General features: G+C 57.3%; 2 protein-coding genes across 2 annotated transcripts in view; one reads left to right on the top strand and one right to left on the bottom strand.

Annotated features, from left to right (window-relative positions):
• Positions 1-2003: 2003 nt before the first annotated feature.
• CAMK2N1 (calcium/calmodulin dependent protein kinase II inhibitor 1) lies at positions 2004-10321 on the top strand. Its single transcript, XM_080379354.1, has 2 exons — positions 2004-2879; positions 3761-10321. The coding sequence occupies exons 1-2, from the start codon at positions 2720-2722 to the stop codon at positions 3829-3831; spliced, it is 231 nt and encodes a 76-aa protein (XP_080235480.1). The 5' UTR covers positions 2004-2719; the 3' UTR covers positions 3832-10321.
• A 12-nt stretch (positions 10322-10333) lies between these two features.
• The window catches only part of VWA5B1 (von Willebrand factor A domain containing 5B1), a 40488-nt gene continuing 29046 nt past the window's right edge, over positions 10334-21775 (bottom strand). Inside the window, exons 18-21 of the mRNA XM_080379335.1 lie at positions 21196-21270; positions 20739-20808; positions 20395-20518; positions 10334-20172 (exon numbers count right to left, since the gene is read on the bottom strand). Coding sequence (XP_080235461.1) covers positions 19411-20172; positions 20395-20518; positions 20739-20808; positions 21196-21270 — 1031 coding nt within the window. The 3' untranslated portion in view covers positions 10334-19410. The remainder of the gene's footprint in view (positions 20173-20394; positions 20519-20738; positions 20809-21195; positions 21271-21775) is intronic.

The following is a 21775-nucleotide window of genomic DNA, read 5'->3' as shown; positions in this document are numbered from 1 at the left end:
GACACTGCTGTCCCCTCACTGTCACCCAGCTGGTACCAAACCCCCAAACTTTCACACAGAAAAGGAAAATTCCCTTCCCTGACTCCCCCATTTTGCCATAAATCACAGGCGGGAACTGCACCGAGAGGGTTAACAAACCCAAAGTGAGGCTTCAATTAACATTTGCTGTGGAGGGCACTGAGGTTTTAATTAGAGAGGCCCAGGAATGGGGTGGGGGAGCTGCTGTATTGGGAGCCTGGAGCAGGAACAGCCAAAATCCCAGCAGCAAAGGAGCCCCTGGGATTTGGGGGAAGACCCTGCGGGCTGCCCAACACCTGCATGCAGGCAGAGCTGCTTGCATCCCCGGACGGGTCCCAAAAAAGAAACAATTTTCAATCAACTACCAGGAAAAATGGTGAATTTCACAAAGAAATGGGTCGTTGCCTCATTAAACATTAACGAGCCTGGCCGGGCAGCGTCCGAAGGCCACTTCGGTTGCGTGGCACGAAGCCACCGGCTGGATTTCCCCGCCGGCCCGAGGCCCTGGGCAGCGCCAGCGCCGGGAAGGGCCGCATCCAGCCCGCCCACCGGCTGTAGATGGCGGTGGCTGCCTGCGTGCTGCCTGCCGGTGGGAAAAGCCAGAATCCCGGCAGGAAAAGCCAGAATCCAGCTCGCTGGCAGAGGTGCCCCTGCTCTCCCTGCCGTTATCGCCCTGTGTTGCCCTTGGTGCCCTTCTGCTGCTGCCAGAAAATGAAATTGCCTTTTATCAGCGGCTCAAAGTGCATCGTGGGGAAAAAAACACCCCAAAACAAGATCCCCCCGAGACTTTTCCTGAGGAATCGGCTCTGCCAAATCATGCACCACACACCGCTGTCTCCCCAAGACCGTGGCTTTAAGATCTGGAGCAGCTGAGACCCCCAACTCCTTTTCTCAAAAGGAGTTTTCTGCTGAAAAATCCTATTTAGAGGCTTCTGTTTTCAGCTGTTACTGCCCATCACCCCGTGTGCTCTTCCTTTCCCTCCCCAGCTGCAGTTTCCTGGGGACCCACCACCCCAAAAAGCCTCGTCCCCTCGACGGGAACAGTGGGGAGGTCACCGCCTGCAGGCAGACCGGTGCAGGATGCGGCCTGGAGCCTCGGCATTGTGCCCGGGGAATGGAGCCACCACGCGAAGCCTAAAAATACACTTCTGGGGGGGCTGTGCTTCCCCCGTTACCTTTTGCCTCCTGTTTTCAAGCTTTCCCCCGTGATATCTCAGGCGTAGACGCAACCTTATGTAAGGAGCTGACAGCTCGGGGGTGTGCGGGGGTGCGGGAGAGGGGCTCGCACCGTGCCAGGAGCTGAAGCTTTCTGCACATGAGGGGTTTGGGGAAGGGAGCAGCCGTGGGGCAGCACGCCCCAGTCCCAGTGTCACAGGGTGCCCCGTCATCCCCGTGCCACTGTCCCGCTCAGCCCCGAAATGAGCCAGGCTTCCGGAGAAATCTGCCAGCAGAGATGTTGCAACCCAGCCTTGCACAAAACCACTTTTTTTGCTGCTGTCCCCACTGTCCCCCCCCTACTCTGCTTTGCAGGGGGTCCACCATGGGTGCCTGAACCCCACAGCGTAGCCGTGGCCTTCGCCAGAATGGTAGCCACAGGCTTCCCATGGCCCCTGGGCTGGGCTGGTTTGCCCCAGTGACCCACAGGGCTGCTGCAACATCACAGGAAAAAGCCCATGGGAAGCTCACAGTGATGTGTGGTGCCCTGGGAAAGGCTCGTGCGGGGACCCCCTGCAAGGACGCACAGCCAAAGGGCACCCAGACTGGCTCCCCAATTTGCAGTCCCCCACCGAGTGCCGGGGGCCCTGCAATGGCTCAGTTCTGCTGGGCAAATGTGAGGCTGAGCCCACGCTCCCCAGGGAGAGGTGCTGGGCTCCCTGGGGATGCTGTGGGGCAGCTCCAGGCTCCCCAAACGTGGCTGTGGGGCAACCTAGGCTCCCCAGGGATGCTGTGGGTAACCTGGGCTGCCCAGATGTGGCTGTGGGACAACCTGGGCTCCCTGGGGATGCTGTGGGGCAGCTCCAGGGTTCTCAGATGCGGCTGTGGGGCAACCTGGGCTCCCCGGGGATGCTGTGGCGTAACCTGGGCTGCCCAGATGTGGCTGTGGGGCAACCTGGGCTCCCCGGGGATGCTGTGGAGCAACCTGGGCTGCCCAGATGTGGCTGTGGGGCAACCTGGGCTCCATGGGGATGCTGTGGGGCAACCTGGGCTCCCCAGGGATGCTGTGGAGTAACCTGGGCTCCCCAGATATGGCCGTGGGGCAACCTGGGCTCCCCGGGGATGCTGAGGGGCAGCCTGGGCTCCTCAGATGTGGCTGTGGGGCAACTCCGGGCTGCTCAGGGATGCCTGTTCGGTAGCTCCGGAGTCCCCAGGGATGCTGTGGGGCAGCTCCGCGCCGCCGGCGCCCGCCGGGGGTGCAGCCCAGGGGATCCCCGGGGCTGGGGGGCAGCCTACCGGGGCAGCCCACCGGGGGCGGTGCCGCGCCCGCCCCGTCCCGCCCGGCCCCGCCCCCCGCTCCTCTATCGCCGCCGCCGCCGGAGCCGCCGCCGCAGCCGCGGAGCCGCCAGCAGCGCCGGGCCGGGCCGGGATGTGACGGGGCGGCCGCCCCGCGCCCCGCTCCGCCGCTGCCCCGGGCCCGCGGGCCCCGCGCCCCGGGAGGCTGTCGGGGGGCGGCGGCGGCGGCGGGCCCCCCCCCGCCGCCCCCATGTCGGAGGGGCCGCCCTACGGCGAGGGGCAGCTGGCGGGGGACGCGGCCGTGGGGCAGCTGCCCTTCCCCGTCCGCCTGCGCGGCCCCGACGGGCTCCTGGCCGGCGGGCAGGGGAAGCGGCCGCCCAAGCTGGGGCAGATCGGCCGCAGCAAGAGAGGTGGGTACCGGCGGGGGGCGGCCCCGGGATGGGGAGGGGGTGCCCGGCGTCGCGTCCCGGGGACCTTCCCCGGGGATGGGGCACCGCGTACCCTCCCGGGATGCGGGGCACCCCCGGGGACAGGGCTTGGGGCGGCGGTACCCCGCGGGGTGCCGGGCATCACGTCCCGGAGATGCAGGGCGCCAGGGAGCATCCTCAGGGACACGGCACGGTGCCCCGGGTACCCTGCGGGACGTCGGGCGTCGTGTCGTGGGGATGCAGGACACTGGGGAGCATCCCCAGGGAGGGCACGGTGCCTCGGATACGCTGCGGGAAGTTGGGCATCGCGTCCTGGGGATGCAGGATGCCAGAGAGCATCTCCAGGGAGAGGGCACGGTGCAGCCAGTATCCTGTGGGATGTAAGGCATCGTGTCCTGGGGATGCAGGACACTGGGGAGCATGCCCAGGGGCAGGGCACGGTGCCCCGGGTACCCTGTGGGATGCAGGGTCCTTCTCTGGGGCACTGGGTAGCAGAGACTGTCCCCATTGTGCCCTGGGTACTTTGCCGGGGCATAGGGCAGTAGGGACCTTCCCCAGGGACAGGGCATCACGCCCTGGGGAGCATGCCCGGGGGACAGAGGTGAAGGGACCTTCTCTGGGGACAAGGCACCATGCCCCAGGCCCTTTGCCAGGGTGTAGATGCCCTCCCCAGGGCTGGGGCACCAGGTACCCCGCGGGGTGTTGGACATCGGACACCATGCCGACTTTGCTGCCGGCCACACCAGGGATGCGGGACCCTCACCAAACCCACCCCAGGGTGCCCACCACCCTGGGGTGACCTTGGGCGAGGAGAGCACGGCGGCAGAGTATTCATCACCATTATGTTTTTTTCTGCTTTCTAGTGGTTATTGAAGATGATAGAATTGATGATGTGCTGCAAAATCTCTCAGAAAAGGCCCCTCCCGGTGTTTAAAGCCACCCCTGGGACGCTCGGCTGAAGCCGGGGGGGCTGGTTTACAATGGCACAGGTTATCGGCAAAAAATAACCACCACCACCACCACCCCCGACACCGCAGCACGCCCGGAGAGCCGTCCTCGCCAGCCTGCAACCCCCACTGCCCAGCAGCACGTCCAGGCGACGCGTGGAGGGGAGGGCAGTGAGTGAGGCAAAGCCCAGCGACAAATTAAAAAAATAATACTACTACTAAATAAATTTAAAAAAAAAATGGGAAAAATAACCACCCGCTCCAAACCCCCCCACCCCAGCGCACCGCCGCGAGGGATGAACGGAGGCATCGCACCGTGGCTCCGGATGACTCGTGATGGCTTTTCCCGGGGGACAAACCTCGCGCCACGCTAGATCGGGGGGTAAGAGGAAAGGGGGCAGCGAAAGACGGGGGGGATCAGCCCCAGGGTCCCCCCCAGCCAGGGTTGTTCCCAGCGGGCACCTTGTTTACATTATTTAATCTTGCAAAAATGAATCCGTGCACTTGGATGTACCATGCTATCCCCTTCCTTATGATTTTTTTTATGTTGATGTCTTTGGATGTTGGAAAATGATATAAAAAATATATATTTCATTTTAGTCACGTTTTAAGGTTCTCGAGGGGAAAACCAAAACTTTTATAAAGGAAGGGCCTAGAGGAAGAATTGCTGGTTTATTTTTTAAAGCTTGTACTTTTTGGTTGCTGTGAGCAAAGGGACAGATTTTATATGTGTGGGGGGGCGGGGGGGGGAGCGCTCGGCTTTTCTAACTACCATGCAGTCTGTAGTGTGGGTGATCTTGTTTTTTTTTTTCTCCTTTCTTTCTTATATTGTGGCAGTTTCTTCTCTTTAATAGACTGTATTAAAAATATATATATATATAAAAAAAATTCTAATGTAATCACAAGAGTGCCAAACACTTGGAGATGCCAGAGGGCAGCGATTCCTTCCCCGAGTCAAGCAGCACTCGGGGCTTTCTGCTCTTTCCAGGGCTCTGTCGATCTCTCGTGGGGTTTTCTTTGACTTCTCTTTTCTAATCTTTCTTTTTAACTATTTTGCATGACGTGCATAAAAAAAAAAAAAGGGGAAAAAAAAAAAGCGCCTCTTGCGTGAGGGCTTGGTTTCTTGTTTCTGTTTGCAACTCTGACTGACAGACCTCAAGGCAGGTTTTCTTTCCTCCTTTTCTTAAATATTGTGTATGTTGCACTTTTATCCACTACACAGGGCTATTTCTGCAATGTCCAAATAAAAAGGAAAATGAAACAAAATGGAAAAAAAAAATTATAAATCAATGCGGATCTGCCGTGCTTTCCCGCGTGCTGCCAGGGCCCAGCGCCGTGAGCATCCTTCCCCATCCGCCTAAATAATGCCCAAAATAATTAAGGAAAATGTGGCTGCTCTCCAGCATAGACCCCTTGCTACCAGGGTCGTGCTGCACCCTGAGTAATTACTTATAATTAATACTTATTTATGGGATTTTTTTTTTAACTGGAGAATGCCTCTAGGGCGCAAATTTAACGGAAAAATTCAATGCAAGTCCCAGAAGCGGCTGCTGGGGACAGGGACCCAAAAAGGCATTTGTCCCCTTCAGTGCTGGGAAAGCCTGTGGGAAACGGGGATCCCTCCCCCCCCGACACCCAGATCCCGGCGGATTCCCTGCGCACGCCGGTGTTCCTCACTGCCCAGGAGTGGGGCGGTGGTGCGAGCCGATACCGCTCCTGCCTGCGCCACCAAGGGCGCCGGCAAACCTTCATGCCAGAGGGAATAAAGATAATCACACCAGGGGAAGCAGGGGACGGGTTTTTACTGCCAAGAAAAGCATCTATCGCAATAAAAGTGGCGTGCCACCGCTCTGTACGGAGATGGCGGGGGGGGGGCTGGGGGCGCAGGGGGGAACCTGGAGTGGGACAGAGTTCTGTGCTGCCCAGGCACCCCCCGTTCAGGGTGCGTAGCGCTCCCCTCCCTGGCACCTCTGCTATTCATTTCTCCCTTTCAGAAGCAGGCAAGCTCTCACGGGTCCAGGACGGAATAAGGGACATTCCCTAAAGTGCTCCCTTGAAAAAACCCATTCTTTCCATTTTTTCCCCCAACGGGTCCAGCTCCGAGGTTGCAGCCTCACAGGTTGGACCCAGCGGACACTGTCAACCCTTTGGCCCCAGGATTTTCTATTCCAGGGGACTGGATGCACCTGCAAAGTAGGAGGTGGGCCCATGGGAGGGTTTGGTTTTTTCCTCCAATCTAACGGGTTTTGCCCCAAACAGCATCTGAGCATGAGCCCAGGGCTTTGGGGAGAGCAGATGCAGCTGCCGGCAGGGCAGAGCATCCTGCATCCGTGGAGGAGGCAGCGCTGGGTGGCTCACAAGACACATAACCACGGGCTGCATGCAGCTGTGGACACTGGGTTAATTAGGTTTACCAAAAAGCCCCTGTTTTGCATGAAAACCTGATCTATGGGTCTGCCAGACCCAATTGGCCACTTTCTCCCGTGCATTAAAACCAATGCTGAGCACACAAACCTCCCCGAAAGCTGGGTACACCAGTCTGGGTGCTCCGGGGGTGGGGTCCATGCACTTCCCTGGGAGCCCCCCAAACACACCCCAATGCCTGAGAGGAGCTGGGGATGAACCGAGAAAGCCTGAAGCCTGAGGGGGAAGGGAAGCTGAAAGAAGAGGAGATTCTGCTAAATTATAAACCGCTCTTTTATATGCATCTTTCATGCACGGCACATCAATAATGGAGCAGGAGAGCCCGGCGCTCCGGCGAGCTCGCTTACAGGGAGGATGCAGGATGGAGGGGCGAGAAGAGAGGGCTGCGGGATGGATGGTGGGGAAAGATGTGCCCAAGAGGCCGAGCCGGGGATCCCCCAGCCACACATCGCCAGAAGATGATATTCTGAAGGAGGATTTAAGGATTAAGCTGGCCACGGGGCAGGAGTTTATTGCATACATTATTTAACAGATGGCCCAACGCAGGCGGCCGGCTGCCTATGGTCTCCCCGGTGACCTTGGCCGGGAGATGCCGGGGCTGGGAAGGGAGCCTGGTGCCACTGCTGCGCTCCGATTACAGGCACCGGAGGAAAAAAGCTCCCCGGAGGAGCTGGCACCCAGCACCAAATCCCCATGGAAACTGCAAAAAAACCCACCCAACCCTGGCCCATATGGGCTGCTTGTTTTGGCAGCTGGGGGGGGGGGGAAGGAGGAAAAATAAAAATAAGGGAGCCATTTGCAGTTTATTTACCAAAGAAAACTTGGCGCCTTTGGAAGAAGCAGGGTGCTGGAGGGATGAGTGAGGAGCAGAGGTCCCATTGGCACCCAGAACTCTTGCCAAATCCCGCTCCCACGCCCAAACACACGCTGCCATCCCATTTCGGAAGGTGCTAAAACACTTGCACCCCCAGCAAAGCCAGCTGCGGCCCTTTACGCCCAAGGGCCACGTTGGGTATTTTTATTCATCTTTAAAGCTGCTCATTTTCTGCAGCATTTAAATTCCCGCAGTAATCGCGGCATCAGCACTTTGCATTGCATAAGCCCCCCGGGGATGGCACTGGCCCTGGGGGGCTCAGCGCAGCAGGTGCCCATTTGGGGGGCTGCACCAGTGCCCCTGCCACTCATCTCCCCCATCACCAGAGCATTTTGCAATAACCCATGGAAAAACACCCCAAAACCCGAGGCGGGGGGTTGCAGCTGGGGCAAAGCAGAGCACAGAGCAGCAGGCGAATGCCCCAAAGCTCTTCCCCTAAAATGATGCCCATGTAGCAACAGCCCAAAATAAATATTCTTTTTTTTTTTTTCCCCTCTACCAAAACTAGGGCATGTTAAAGTAGGCCAGCACTCCCCTGCCAAGTGATTTATTTATTGTGAAGAGGAGCGAGGAGGGATGGGGTGGGACAGGGGCTGCAGGGCAGCACGTCCAGGGCAGGGATGCTCCATCCCACCCCCAAATGCTGCAGTTTCGGGGAAGAAAAGGAGGTCAGATTTTCCCTCTGTTCTTGTTGAAAAATCACAATTGCTTAGGAAGGGGCGGCTTTAGCGACCTTTGGTGGGGAAGACACAAAACCGGTCATTTTAATGGTATCAAACCCCTTTGGAGCCATTCGCTTGAGACTGCTACCGTTTTCAGCCGCATGGGGTTAATGTTTTATATTGCGGTGTTACCAACCTAAAATATGCTTTAGGAAAATGGATAAAGACATGAAAGAAATTTTCTCCTGCAGAAAACCTCCATTTTTCCACACTGCTTTTTAACGCAGGAAGAAGAACCCAGCGGCCGCCCGCTCCCATCCTCAAAACGGCTCTGCCCATCCCAGGCAATGGGGCTGGCCAAGGGGTCTGCGGGTGCAGCACCCTCCTGCTGGGTGCTTCCCCCTCAAATGTGCCCTTGGGGCCTTTTTTTTTTTTTTTCTCCCTTCTTATTTCCTTTGGGTTTCACCCTGGGAGAAGGGCTCCTCGTGGTGTGGACCCAAACCATTGCTTGTTTGGGGGATTTGGGGGGGATGCGGGTCCCCCATGCCCAGGCTCTTTGTCCCACAGCCACTAGAGGCCACTGAGGCTCTGTCATCCCACCAGATTTATTCCTGTGGGACACTGGGACACCAACATTAGCACCTAAAAGTCTAAAATGGGGGGAAAAAATAAAATACAATGCATGGCGGCAGCAAGATGGGGGAAAAAAACAGGGCAGAGGAGAGCTTGTCCCCAGCTCCATTGGTATCCCCAGGGGCACCCCCACCCAGGACCCCATGGATGTTGGGGAAAGCACTTTTCTAATCCCAAATCTGGTCAAGCCATGCTGCTGCCCAGGCCTGCGGTAAGCACTAGCAGGATTTGTGCATGTCCCACACCACTAAACACATCCAGGGGGCAGGGGAATGCTGCCCAGCGTTGCTCCCCTCCTGGGCCAGCGCTCGGAGCAGCTGGGATCACCAGGAATTTTTGTGGAGGGGTCAAGCAGCCACCCCCGGGATGCAGCATTTCCTATTTCATGACTGTCCTGCAAAAAAATCCTCAATCCCTCCTGCTGCCTGCCTCGGGGAGCCCGAAGGCAGAGCTGCCTGCTTCCCCAGGCTCCTTATTTTCTTTTCACCTGGAGTTAAAATTTCCAGGCTATTATAAACAGCTGTTCCCACTAATGAGGACTGAGCGAAACATCAGACATCTTAATTTATACATTGCTCAAGGTGTCAAACTGTTGCATTACAATAACAAGTGGGAGACACCTCACCAAAAAAAATGAGAAAAGTTTCACATGGAGCTCAATGCAGCAGCAGATGCTCAAACAAAAGCCAAGCCTGAGCAAAGCACCAGCTCTGCAACACTGCCGATGTCTTCCCAGTTAAATCGTCAAGGTTTGGAGGGGATTCTTCTTTTTCCAGGGGGTGGGGATGCCCGTACACCCTCACATTTGTGCAGCCCAGGAGCATTTGCCCACCCTCAGTGGGCAGGCGAGGGAGGATAGCTGCCGCCTTCTCAGGGCTGCCCAGATCCCAGCCTTGTGGGTCCGGGCAGAAGATTCCCTACCGGAGATCTTCCACAACGGTTCCTCCCTGGGTTTTGGTGGGATGTGCCCGCAATAGCAATCACCCTCCTGCCAGTGATGCAGCACAGGGGGTGCGAAGGAAACTGGGGGAATTAGGGCTCCCTTCCACGCTATGGCATTGCCATTAGCAATATATATTATTGTTTGCAGAGGCACGCGTGACACCCAGGCGAGCCCTTTGCTTTACCAGCCATCATCCTCCCAGTGGCTTTTAGGCATCCTCCGACCCTGCTCACCCTTTCCCATGGAGTCAGGGTTGATGGGCGAATGTGGAAAAAAGGGAGCAAAGCGGCTGCTGGGAGCATCTCCTGGGGTCCCCGGAGCATCAGCCCCTTCCTGGGGTGGGGTGTAAAAGAAAACAAAGCGAAACAACCGACCACCAAAATAACCCCCCAAGCAGGCCACGTGATGTAACGCACCAAAATACCCAGCGGTGAGTCACGGTGCTGGGCGCGGGGATGGGCCTGATCCAGCTCTGAGTCAGCCCAGCGGGCACGGGCAGCCATGCAGGCTGTGTTTACCCCCGTCCATCCACTCTCCACCACCCCCCTCGAGCTCCCCGTTTCCCATTTTTGCTCCAAACCTGCACAAACACAAATAAATACGCTGTGATTCAGGGGCACGTGGCAGGGCTCAGCCCGCAGCAGCCCCTGCTAGCCCCCCGAGCTCCCCAAATCCCTGAGGGTGCCACCGCGATGGGGCTGGACGCACCAGCATCTTACAAAAGCCAGGCCTGGGAACACTTAAAGTATTTAAAGGGGCTTTTAAAAATGTGTATTTTTGGAGAGGGACACACACACACAGGAGGTTCTCACTGATGCCACTGCAAGGAAACCCTTGGGATTTTCCAACTAGCTCTAATTAATTAGCACTTCCACAGCTTAGCATCGTTTTAAACCTGAAGCACCAACTGATTCCCCTCGGTCACAGCCAGAGGAAGCCAATACTGACCAGAGGAAGCCAATACTGAGCGGTGACCCTGCCCGGTACTGGTGAGATGATGGGGTGATGCCGCATGCCTGGGGCACCCACATTGCGAGGGGAAGTGGGTGCTGGTGGAGCTGGGACAAGGCTCAGCTCCCAGCTAGGGGCAATCCAGTCCCAGCCCTTCCCAAGCCATGGCATCCTATAACATCCCCAGGGGGACAGAAAACAGCAGGAGACAGGGCTTATTTGGGAGGAAGCGCCTTCGGAAATCTGCTCCAGGATTATTTTCACCTGACCTGGACAAATACACAGCAGGGAAAACTCTTACAGCAAACAAACGCAGTGTACTAGGTCGAGTGGCACGTAGCACGGGGCAAAGCCGAGCTGCACACGGGGTTTAACCTCCAGGGATTTTCCCGGTCAGGGCAATCCCCAGCCTCGCATCCCAGGTCAATGCCCCATCCCCATCCCGCAGGTTAAGGAAAGGCAGAAAGTGAGTTGCCCCATGCTGGGAGCAGGATGAGACCCTGGCAGCATCCTCAGCATCCTCAACCGGTTTCCATAGCAACAGCTCCGGGCCCAAATTGGCCACGGGTGCCGGGGAAGCAGGGGCGAGGAGGGAGCTCAGAAGGACACGCAGCACAGCAAGATGACAGGTTTAACGTGAATAAGCACTTTGCATCTGGGTGCACTGGGAGCGGATGCGAGGGGAGGCGGGGGCTGGGCTGTCAGGGCTGTGACCCAACACCCCCCCCTCCCAAGCCAGCCCCATTGTGGGGGTCGAGAAGCTGCCCCCCATCCCATCACCCCTGCAAACCAGCACTGTTCAGCACGGATCCTGACCAGCCCATTTCAGCTGTATCAGCCTTCCCAGTTCAATCCATAGCCTGGCTGGGAAGCCCGGAGCCCTGCTCTAGCCAGGAGAAACAACCACCAGACCCCAAAGCATTCATCCTACAGCCCTGAATGCCAGGAAAAAATGCATCCAGGGAAGGCGTGGGCAGGAGGGAGAACCCAGGTGGGCACAGGGATGCTCCCGGGCACACGGATGCTCGGGGGCCCCGCAGCCGCCTGTCCCTGTGACCATGCCTGCCGGCTGCAGCAAGGCTCCTGGCACCTGCATAAGCTGCAGCAGCGTGTGCAGCCCCAAGAAGACAGGAAAGCGAGCAGGGACCACAGCCCCAAAGCTGTGCTATGGGATGGGACCCATGGCCTGAGCCCATGTCCCACAGAGGGGTCCCATGGGTCCTGCAGAGGTGTCACCATGCAGCCGGAGCCGTCCCCAAGTGCGGTGGCATGGCCCACAGCAGTGTGACCACCCAACCCCTTGGCCATCCCTGCTGGAGAGACCCAAGAAAGGCAGAATTCAACCCGCCACAGCTCAAGCCCAGGAGAAAGGCTCCCCAAAACCCCAAAGCCGGTGAGCAGCAGGCAACCAGCCCTATCACATCCAACGCTCACTTTCCTCCACTTCCAGCCCTGGGGCTGGAGGTATCCCCAGGGAAAGACCATGTTTTAAAAAGTTTTAACAGAGCAGGAAGGGGGGTGTGACGCCGAAGGGCTTGGGCAGGCTGGGAGCAGTGTCCCCCACTCCCAGGGAGCCTCCACAGAGCAGCACATGCAGGCAAGCATCAGCCTTCGGCTCCTAGTCCTCGCCCCAGGAGTGATAAGCGCTGCTCTTGACCCAGCATCACATCAGCAACCCAGGGATGCCTTTGGCCAAGCCCCCGGGAGTTTTGCACGGGGAGGCTCCCCCTCTTCACCCACCAAAGCACACTGCTCCCACCAAAGCACACCGCTCCCACCCATCGTGGTGCTTCAGCATCGCTCATCTCATCAGCTTGCACAAACACATGGCAAGAGAGGGCTGCAGGTCCTTGCAACCCCAACCAGCCCGCTCCTTCCCAGGGATGCAGCCCGCATCCTGGGCGACTGCACTTCGCAGGGGCTGCGCCTCACTGTATGTCTGTACCCCGACACCTTCCCAGCCCACAAACACACGCAGCCTCACCGTGCTACCCGCACCCCTTGCTTTCCTGCCTTGTGCACAGAAAGGGTTGACAACAACAAGGCTGAGAAAGCCCCTAATTTAATGAGCAGAGAAGGAGGGGAAGGTCACAGGCCTCTAGCTTCGCTTTTTGAACACCTGCAATGTAGTATCTGTGTGTTAGGAGATGTAAGGATTTTAATAATTAAAGGGACCTCCCAGGTGGCTGCGCACAGAGGGGACACCACTTGCGGGACTCATGCTCACGTGTGCATCCCAGCCCCAGGCACGCTTCCCCTAGCAAAGGTGACTTCACAGGTGGCACAAAAAAAAGAGAAAACCAGAAAAGGCCATTGCACAGGGGGTTCAGCTCTCCTGATTTCAACACAGCCCCCGAAACCAACACTGCAAAGCCGTAGGCATCCCCAGAGCCAAACCAAACACTTACCAGTGACCCTCGGGCAGTGACACCAGCTCCTGGCAGCGCAAGGGAGCAAATTTCCATCTTCCTTCCTCATGGGCAATGGCACTAGGGGGACAGCAACCACCCCAAAAGCAGAGCCATGGGACAGGGATTATGCTCGCTGGTGGGGCCAGGCTGCCTACAGGCACACACACATCCCTCCTCCAAGAGCCCCCCACCCCTCAGCCCCAGGCTTTGGCTTGCCCTTGGGATAAATAAATCACAAAAACTCAGCGCAGCTGCCCTGGGTGTGAGCACAGGGGGGAAACCAACCCAGGAGGGCTCAGACCCCAGGTGCTTACAGAGCTCCCAGCCCCAGGGGCAGCGCTGGCTGATTGCCACTGAGAAAAACACCATGAAGGTGATGCCCAGCAAAGTGCATGAGTGGGACCCCCCCACCCCCCCTCCAACCCCCCCTCAACCCCTCTGTTTTCCTGCACAGAGGAGCGGGGCCAGGGTGAAGCAGAGCGGCGGGAGGCGGCGAAGGCGGCGTGCGAAAGCACGGGGCGGCCGGCTGCTATTTCTGCGCCGTGTCAGCACCCACTGACAGCAGCCGCCGTCTGCTGCACCGCATCGGCGTGAGCACCCCGAGAACGCGCCAGAGCTATAGGTGTATTTTTATATACGGCATCGCAGGTATAGCTGTGTATTTCTATGCTACCCCTGCAGCGCGCTGGGCAGGATGGAGCTGGCCAATTTTGGGTGCAAAGCGAGCTGCCGGCGGGCACTGGGCTGCAGCCGTGGGGGCTGCATTTAGGGGCTCCCTGGACTCCTCCTTTCCCCTTATCCGATGGGCAGAAGCCTCTGGAAATCCCTTCTTCCTTCTGCTCAGGGTCGTTCTTTTTTTTTTTTTTTTTTCTCCTTAATTTCTGGGACTTGGAGATAGAGCCAGGCAAACGCAACCGATTGTGTAACGTTTTGCTGAAAAAGCTTCTTAAGCAGCCACATATTTCTATTGGATTTCCCTTGCCCTTTGCTGCTGATTACTGGTGTATTTATATATAAATAGAAGCTGTCTTCCCTGTAATCTGCTTGTTTCTCCTAATTAACTCGGAGCTGCTCTCGTCAGGCTGCTCAGCCCCTGGGTCTTGGGGGTGCCGGGACCAGTAGTGCTCGGTGACCCCAAATCTGCCAAATTTCAGCTGGAATTGCTTTTTAGCTGTTCCTGGAAGCCCTCCCGGCACCCAGAAGCTTGGAAAAAAGCCCTTTCCCAAACTTTTATGTGCTCAGTATCTGCCCCGGCATCCCCCCATCCCCCCTGCTCGGGAGAGCGCTCGAACGCAATGTCTTCACTGCACCTTCCTCCGTCCTCACAAAGCTTCCCCCTAATTTATGGAACGTCTCGATTTGCTAATTATTTTAATCATTATTACTCATCTTTCCCCTTCTTTCCCCCCCCCCCCCTCAAAACTTCATCCTGGGCCTGTCAATCACTTTAATAGCTGTTTACAACCTATCATCAAGTCTTGCATAACATCCACATGACTTCGCTCAGATGCCTCTGACACCCAAAAGCTGCCCCTGAGCTCTATTTCGGGAGCGATGAAGCCCACGGCACCAACCGGCTACATCCCCCGCTGATGTGCCTGGGCCCTGGGATGGGGAAAATCGAAGGGAAAAACATCCCCAAAGCAAAACGATTTTGTAGTTCATATAAGACAACTCCCCAGCCCAGGGTTTGGGGGTGAGGGCTTGTTTGGGTGGCTGCTGACTCCCTCTGCAGCACCGCGGGTAGATGTTGCTCTGCTGCATCTTTTTGGAGAGACCAGGAGCAAAAAGCATCCGGCGTGGCTCCGGACCATGGTGCGGATGCTCCTGGGGGGCTGCAGCTGCAGCATGGCCTCTGCCCCCCACTCCCCTCGGCAGCGGAGAGGGGGTTGCACACAAAGCATAGCAAACACTGTCACAAAGCTCATTTTCCAGCAAAGTCCTTCACCCCGCAGCATCGCCCGTCGGTGGCGGGTTGGCGGGCGGACGGAGGCAGAGGCGCAATCTGTGCCTGAATGGCTGCCGGCAGGTTGCCAGCCCTTTTCGGCAGGAGATGGCTGGGTGGCGGGGCGGTGGGGGGGGACACACAACAGCTCTTTTTTAAGCTCTCCCGTCCTCCCCCTCTCCCGCAGGTTTCATAACCCTTCAAAGCAAGGAAGGGCTCCTTTGGCTGCTGGCTAACGAGCCCCTGTGGAAGAAGAGCCGCGGCCTCGGCAGGCAGGGATGTTTGGCACCAAGATGCCTCCACTGTGGCACATGTCGGGGCAGGGGGGACATGCAGAGATCTCTGTAGGGTCCCACCATCCACCGTAACCCCCCAGGGACCCGCACTGGCAGCCCCAGGGTGCAATTTTGCACCAGGATGCCCCAAATTGGCTGGTTCTCTCCCCAAAACGCCCCTTGGTGTCAATCTCGGTGTGACGCTGCCCCGGGTTGGAAAGCCCCTCTCCCTCCCCACACGGATGCTGCGTGCAAATATTTATTTACCCAGCATAAAGGGACTTATTTATTAGAGCTAGGGCTGACAACTGTTTCCAAACTAATTTCTCTTAATAAGGCACTTGCGGTCACCCTGGCAACAGCATCGGAGCGCCCTTCCTTAAGACAATGACTTAATGGGGTGAAAATCCCCTTGGATGTGATGAGGGATGCTGAGGGGGACCCTCGGGAGGTGCCATGGCCAGCAACACCTGTCCCCTCTCCTGGAGAGACCCACTCTGTCCCCAGAGATGGCAGTTCCCAACCTCCCCTAGCAGCCAGCTCTGCTCTCATTAGCGGCCCAATTAGCCAACCTAAGGCCAGCTAATAAATGAAGAGCTGCTGCAGCACAGCGGGCAGGCGCAGCCGGGCACTTTTCCAGCACACGGTGGGTCCCTCGGCTCAGCCCGGGGCGAGGTGACGGGGAAGCCGCATTTTCCAGCCACGCGGCTCTGCAAAGGGTGCAGCAGAGATGGACCTCGCTAGGGCAGGGCAGAGAATTTGGGAAGGGAAAGAGGACTGGAAAGCAATCACCAGCCCCTGCCCCAGAACCCTTCCCCAGCGGGCACAGACAGCACTGGCCCAAAGGGGGCAAACTGGGCCATAACTGTCTATTTTGTAATGATCTTTTTTATTTTTTATTTTTTTTTACATAGGTCACCAAAAGCAGGAGGGCATCAGAGTGGGTCCTTTCTTGCCAAGAGGAAAATAAGGGACAACATAGCTCCTACCTCCTGCTTTGGGTTGGCAAACATGACGGCTGCTTTATTAATACCTGTAATAACAACACTAATTAAGGAAGGTGTAGGATGGAGGCAGAAGGATTTCAGCATCCTTCCAATAGCCTGGGTGACAGGGTAAATTGCTGAAAGCCCTGATATTAGAGCTAAGATGGTAGCAGGATTTCTCTCTGAAATTTAATTCTCGTGGAAGAATTAAACTAGACTGCCCCTGGGTTTTAAAACCCCGGATCCATCAGCTTACAAAGCACTGTGCAATTTGAGGTTTGCAAAATACAACTCTCCAGAACCTGGAGGAAGCTACTTCCTTCTGAAATCCAGACCTTAACTCATGCAATAAATTAGGATGGGGTTTTTTGGGGGCGTTGTTTTGGCCAGCCACGGGATGCCTCAGCCAGCTGGGATGCCCCCGGGGAAGTGGGCAGGCACAGCCCCAGCAAACCCACCTTGAAACAAAGGACTCGCACCAGGCAGTCAAGCAGGCTGTGATTTACTGGGACAACAACACTTCTGCAACAGAGAACACGACTGTGCCGAGGCACCCGGCCGGCAAACCGCCGAGCATCGCCATGCTGGGGACCCCAGAGAAGTGACACCAAGAGCAGAGACCAGAGGGATGTTCACAGTCCCCGGGACTGGCATCCCTCCCGTCACTCCCCTGGACACGCAGACACCAAACAGAAACCCGCTGAAACACGGCAAGGCTGCTACATGCCAAGGGAGGGAGCGAAAGGCAACAGGTTTCGGATGGGCTCCACGGGCATCACAGCCACGCCAGAGGCGACGGTGTGCGATTCCCACCGTAGGCACTTGATCCGTGGAGCTGCCGCTGGTTGGATCCTGCAGGAAAGCCCATCCTGGGGGCCACCGGGCAGGGTCAGTGCGAGCCCCATGTCTCCCCCGTTGGCAGAGAGAACTAGGAGGGCACCCAGCTCCCTGGGCAGAGAGTGGCGTCCCCAGGCCTGCCGGCATCCCAGGCAGCAGCTTTAAGAAGATTCACCCCCTCCGTGTCCCAGCACAGACCATCCCAGAGCACCCTCGGATGCTGAGCCAGCCACGGCAGCTGGGCACAGGCAGTGTGCACGGCACAGGCTGGTGCTGGAGAAGTGAGAGCAGCGGTGAGAGCAGCGTTGGGCTCTGAAACAGGCTCACCCATTTCATCCCCTTTTCCTTCCCTGAAAGCCAAGGGGAAGCAGGAGAGGCTGCGCCGAGGCCACGTGCTCGCTCCTAAATGCAGAGCAAGGGACCAGTTGACTCCAGGAGCCCTTCAAGTGGGGCGGACACTTGTTTTGCCAACGGCTCTGGATTAACAGCGCACTGGGCAGCTGCTGGGAGTCAGGCTGAGTCTTTTGGGAGAACCGAGGGATCAGAAACCAGCTCACTGGTAACCCCAGGAGGGCTGACATGCACGTGGCCTGGGAATAAACCCCGCTCCGGTGAAGTCACGGGGACCAGAGGGAGTTGTGGTGGTCAGGGGGCTGAAGAAAGGCAGAAAACAAGAGGTAGGTTTTGCTCGTGAGTTGAAATACTCCCGCTCTCCACCAGCTCTGCTCAGAAAAAAAACCCCAAAAGATTTCGTGCAAAACAGATTCCTGCTCATGACACTTTGCTAGGGAATGGAGGGGACGTTTTCCTCCACGAGAAGGTTTCAAAGAAAAGATGCTTTGCCTAAGGAGGAAACACCCTTTCCCATATTCCATTTCCCCAGTTTCCCAGTGCTCTGCAGCTGGACAGTTTTCAGCTCTTACACTCACACTCCCCCTCGTCCCCATCCCCCTCGGGGTGCAGCAGCCAAACCCCCTCTGCCTGTGTTCAGCTGCAACCCCTTTGATTTTTCTAAGCCCCCAGACAAAACCAGCCTAAGCCCAAACAGAACCGGGGCCTTTCTCTGGCAGAAAACTAAAGATTAAATAAATAAAGAAAGAAAGAAATAAAAAGCCCCCCAAAACTTGGAACCTGTCTTTCCCCCAGTAAAGCCAATGACTTCTAGTGACAAGTGAGCTTTTGGCTGGAAAATGTCCTCTCCCAGCTTCTCCTCCCTGTCTCCTCCTCTTCTTCCCATCAGCTTTTGGAAGCCGCAGTCCTGGTGCCCTCAGACTGCTGTGAACTGCGGTGGGTAACGAAGCTCCCGGCAAGCACCGGGATATCGCTGGGCTGTGCCGGAGCTGCCAAAGGGATGGCTCTACACCGTGGTGTAAAGCTGCCCATCACGGACAACAACTCCACCGGGCTCTCGCGGAGTGGTGGTACCCGTGGTGGGTCTGGGGAGGCGGTTTGTGTTCGGCCGCCTCTCGGCTTTAAGCAGCATGAATGCAAGAAGCGGAGATGGGGAGAGCGATGGCTCCATGTCGTCCTGGAGTTCGGGAGTTTTTTCCCTCTCTTCATTCAGGAGGGTTGAGGCAAGGGCAGATCTGGCTGCGGCTCTCAGGATAGATGCTGCAGGGGCCCTGGGACAAGCCCATCAGCTCGGGGGGTTTAGGGAGTCAGGCACCTTTAAAAGAGCAAGCCTTCAAGCTGTTGGATTCAAAGGCAGGACCCTGCAGTTCAGAGCCAAGAGATCAGCACATGGGAGGCTCGTGCAGAGAAGGAAGGAGTCAGTGTTTCGGCAGGGAATAAAATTCCCCCATTATTTCGATGCAGGGGGTCTCTATCCAGTGTCACGTGCAAGGGGCTGGTTTCCTTAGCCCGTCCCTTCTTTCGATGCCGGGCGCCCCTGCCCTGCCTGCGAAGCTCCGAAGGCATGCTGTGGCTGCAAGGGGTCTCGCAAACTCCCTCTGGGATCACAGAGGGGCTGAGGGAGCCCAGCACCGTGTGGATGCGATGGCGTTTGGTCCCAGCCTCCGGCTGGCCTGGCGTGTCTGTGCATCGCTGGGCTTGAGGTGAGGCAGCATCCTCCCGGCCACGACAGTGGGGCTGCTCTTCAGAGGGTGAGTCCCAGCCCGGATTTCCTTTGGTCCATGAGATGAGCACGTTGTCAGACGTTCACCTTCGCCAAAAAACATCTGAGATGGCAGAAACCAGGCAGGAGGCTCAGGAGAGCAGCGACTCGAGGCTGGGGGACCACAGCGGGGGCTTGGCAGGGATTCAGGGCTGGGAAGAGGCAGCCAAGCAAGGATGGGGCAGGCACCAGGGGGCCTGCTCTGGGAACTGGGCTGGGAACCAGAAAAAAAAACAACCCAGGAACAGAGGGAACTGCTGTAGCCGGAGGTGCTGCACCGGTTAAAAATAAATAGCATCCTGCTGCGGGCAGCTGGTAGGTACCTCCTGGGGCAAAATACCAACCGCTGAGCACAGGATTTTGCCCGGCTGCCTCCGTGGGCAGGGCTTGCTCTGATAAACACGCGCTGCCCCTGCAGCACACAAGCTGAGCTCCCTGGAGGTGTTTCCTTGCGGATGGGTCCCTGCTCCTGCGCCCTCGGTAAGCTGCCCAAGCCTCTCTCCTCGTCCTCTTTACACACTGCTTGGGTTGTAGCACAGCAGGTTGAACTCCAGGTTTTCATCCCAGTGCCGGAGCAGGACAAAGAGCTGCTGGGCTGCGGCTTTCACGGTGGCCAGGCTGTATCCCTCCGGGAAGTCCTGGTCGCTCAGCCACAGGTTGGCCTTGGCAGCCACCAGCTCCCACTCGATGAAGTAGGAAGCCGAGCTGTGCTCCAGCCAGGCCAGGGCCACCGCCGTGGCCCACAGCATCCCCTCCGGCTCCGTCTGCTGCTGCAGCTCAATGTCGAACAGCAACGCTTGGACCTCGGAGCCATCCATCTCCGAACCCCGGCCGCTGTTAGCTTGCCACTCGGCTGAGGCCGGCGTGCTCTCTGGGGAGGAGAAGCGGCGGATGGTGATGGCTGGTGGGGAGAGTTCCTTCTCAGCTTTCAGAGCTTTGGAGATGCTTTCCACCGCACTGCCCGAGAAGTGGCGCAGGCGGACAGCGTCTTCCACGTGGCTGACAGGTCCCTCCGGCACCGCACCCGGAGCAACGTCTCTGGTGGTGGGACTCTTCCCGTGCCCATCGGGAACCAGAAGCTGCCGGCCAGAGCTGAGGCTCTTGTGCTCCGCAGGAGGACTGGCCTTCTTGGTGCTGTAGGAGCTGGAGGGGCTGAGGGCCAGGCGGTGGCAGGCAAAGGGAGATGTCCACTTTAGCTTCTCCATGGGGATGTTGATGGCATCACAGAAGGCTGAGTTCATCAGAAAGGCACCACAGGCCAGCTGCAGAGATGCCTGCAAGTAACGGTGGGCACATAGAGGAGCTCTGAGATACCAATCGCTTCTGGGAAGCTCAGGAAAAAGGCATGCACGGATGGAGCACTCTCCATCTCTGAACAGACCATCAGACATGGCCATCAGAGACAGCAAGAGGCAGGATCCAGGGGAATCCTCTTCCCCTCTGCTTCCCTGCAGTGACCACGCAACCCCGGCAAGACCTGGGAATGAGCTGCTCACCAGGGGAAGGTAGTCGATGTTCTCATTGTCACCCTCGGAGCTGGCTTCACTTCCTCTGCTTGGAGATTTACTCATGAACCCTTTGGCAGCTCGAACCAGCAGCCTGGTTTTACTGAGGGTCAGCCTGCGGGAGGACAGCAAGGTGCCCATAACCTCGGTGCCCCTCCTGACACCCACCCTCCTCTCCAAAAACCACCGCTGGTCCCCAGACACTGGCATCACACTCAGTCCCAGCTCTGGCCGGTGTCACTGGGGTGTCCCTCCTCTCCCCCTCACTTGTGTTTGCATCAGACCCACAGAGGTGGCAAGACAGTTGCTAAAGGCCGAGGAAGGCTGGCCCTTACCTAGCAGCAAAGAGGCTCTCGATGGATTTTGGGGCTTGTGCAGAGGAAGTAGATAGGCTCTGTAACGGCCCTAGGAAGAAACACGAAGCTGGGGGTAAAATGAGGTGCTACAGGAGAGCAAAAGGGAGCAGAGTACACGCTGGGGCATGGGCTGGCTTGTTCTGCTGCTGAGACTTCAGAAAAACCCTTCTTCTCCCCCTACCTCATTTTTCCTATGTGAATAAGGAAATTCCCACACCTCTCAGAAAAGAACCTGGGGGAAATCTACAGCAAAGGCCCCTTCAGGCTCTTTCTTTTGCAGCCAGGAAGGAGTCAGGTCTTGTGCTCACCAGCCTAATTTTAGGTCATCAGGTTTGATAAAAAACCCCAAAACTCAACAGAAGTATTTGGTGAAAAGCCCAAACCATGGGCTTGATGGACCTGCGCCCTGGCAAGTACCGTCGGCCATTTGCCCTACCTTCGGGGAGACCGCAGCGCTCCCAGCCCGAGGAGGAAGAGGTGCTGCAGGGTGACAGGCTGCTCTCCTCTGCATCTGCAACGGAGGAACCACATCAGCAATGCCACCCAGCCCGAACAGCCGTTGTGCCACCACATCGGGTGCGGCGTGGCCGCTCTCCCTCTCCACAGTGTTATCAGGTTAATGAGCCTGATTGGGGGCAGTTTTAATTCAGCTGCAGATCTGACAATGCCAAACAAAGTCCTATCCAACTCGTCTTCATTAGTGGAGGATTTGGTGACAAGCAAGTGTCTCACATCCCCTTGCCTCTAATTACACTCGGTTTCATCCCTCATGTTATCTGTGTTAGGGCTGCCAAGTAACTTCCAAGCATTGTCAGCAGCCACTGCCTGTGATTTGGGGCTTTCAGAGTAAATTGCAGCTTCTTCTCCATTTATGGAGATGGACCTCAGCCAGACACACATCTGGTGAGCACCGTGTTCAAGGAGGAAGGCAGAAGAAAAAAAGACCAGAGATGTCCCTTCATAGACTGACCCACTGAGATCTGTAACACCAGGAAGGAGACGAACGCCCAAGGAAT

The sequence above is a fragment of the Falco punctatus genome (assembly GCF_963210335.1).
Source record: "Falco punctatus genome assembly, chromosome: 3".
Taxonomy (NCBI): domain Eukaryota; kingdom Metazoa; phylum Chordata; class Aves; order Falconiformes; family Falconidae; genus Falco; species Falco punctatus.
The sequence above is the reverse complement of the archived record's forward strand: the minus strand, read 5'-3'. Positions and strand labels throughout refer to the sequence as shown.

Coding starts and splice junctions, on each gene's coding strand:
- CAMK2N1 (XM_080379354.1), top strand. CDS start 2,720: ATGTCGGAGGGGCCGCCCTACGGCGAGGGGCAGCTGGCGGGGGACGCG. Junction 2,880..3,760: donor GATCGGCCGCAGCAAGAGAG/GTGGGTACCGGC, acceptor TCTGCTTTCTAG/TGGTTATTGAAGATGATAGA.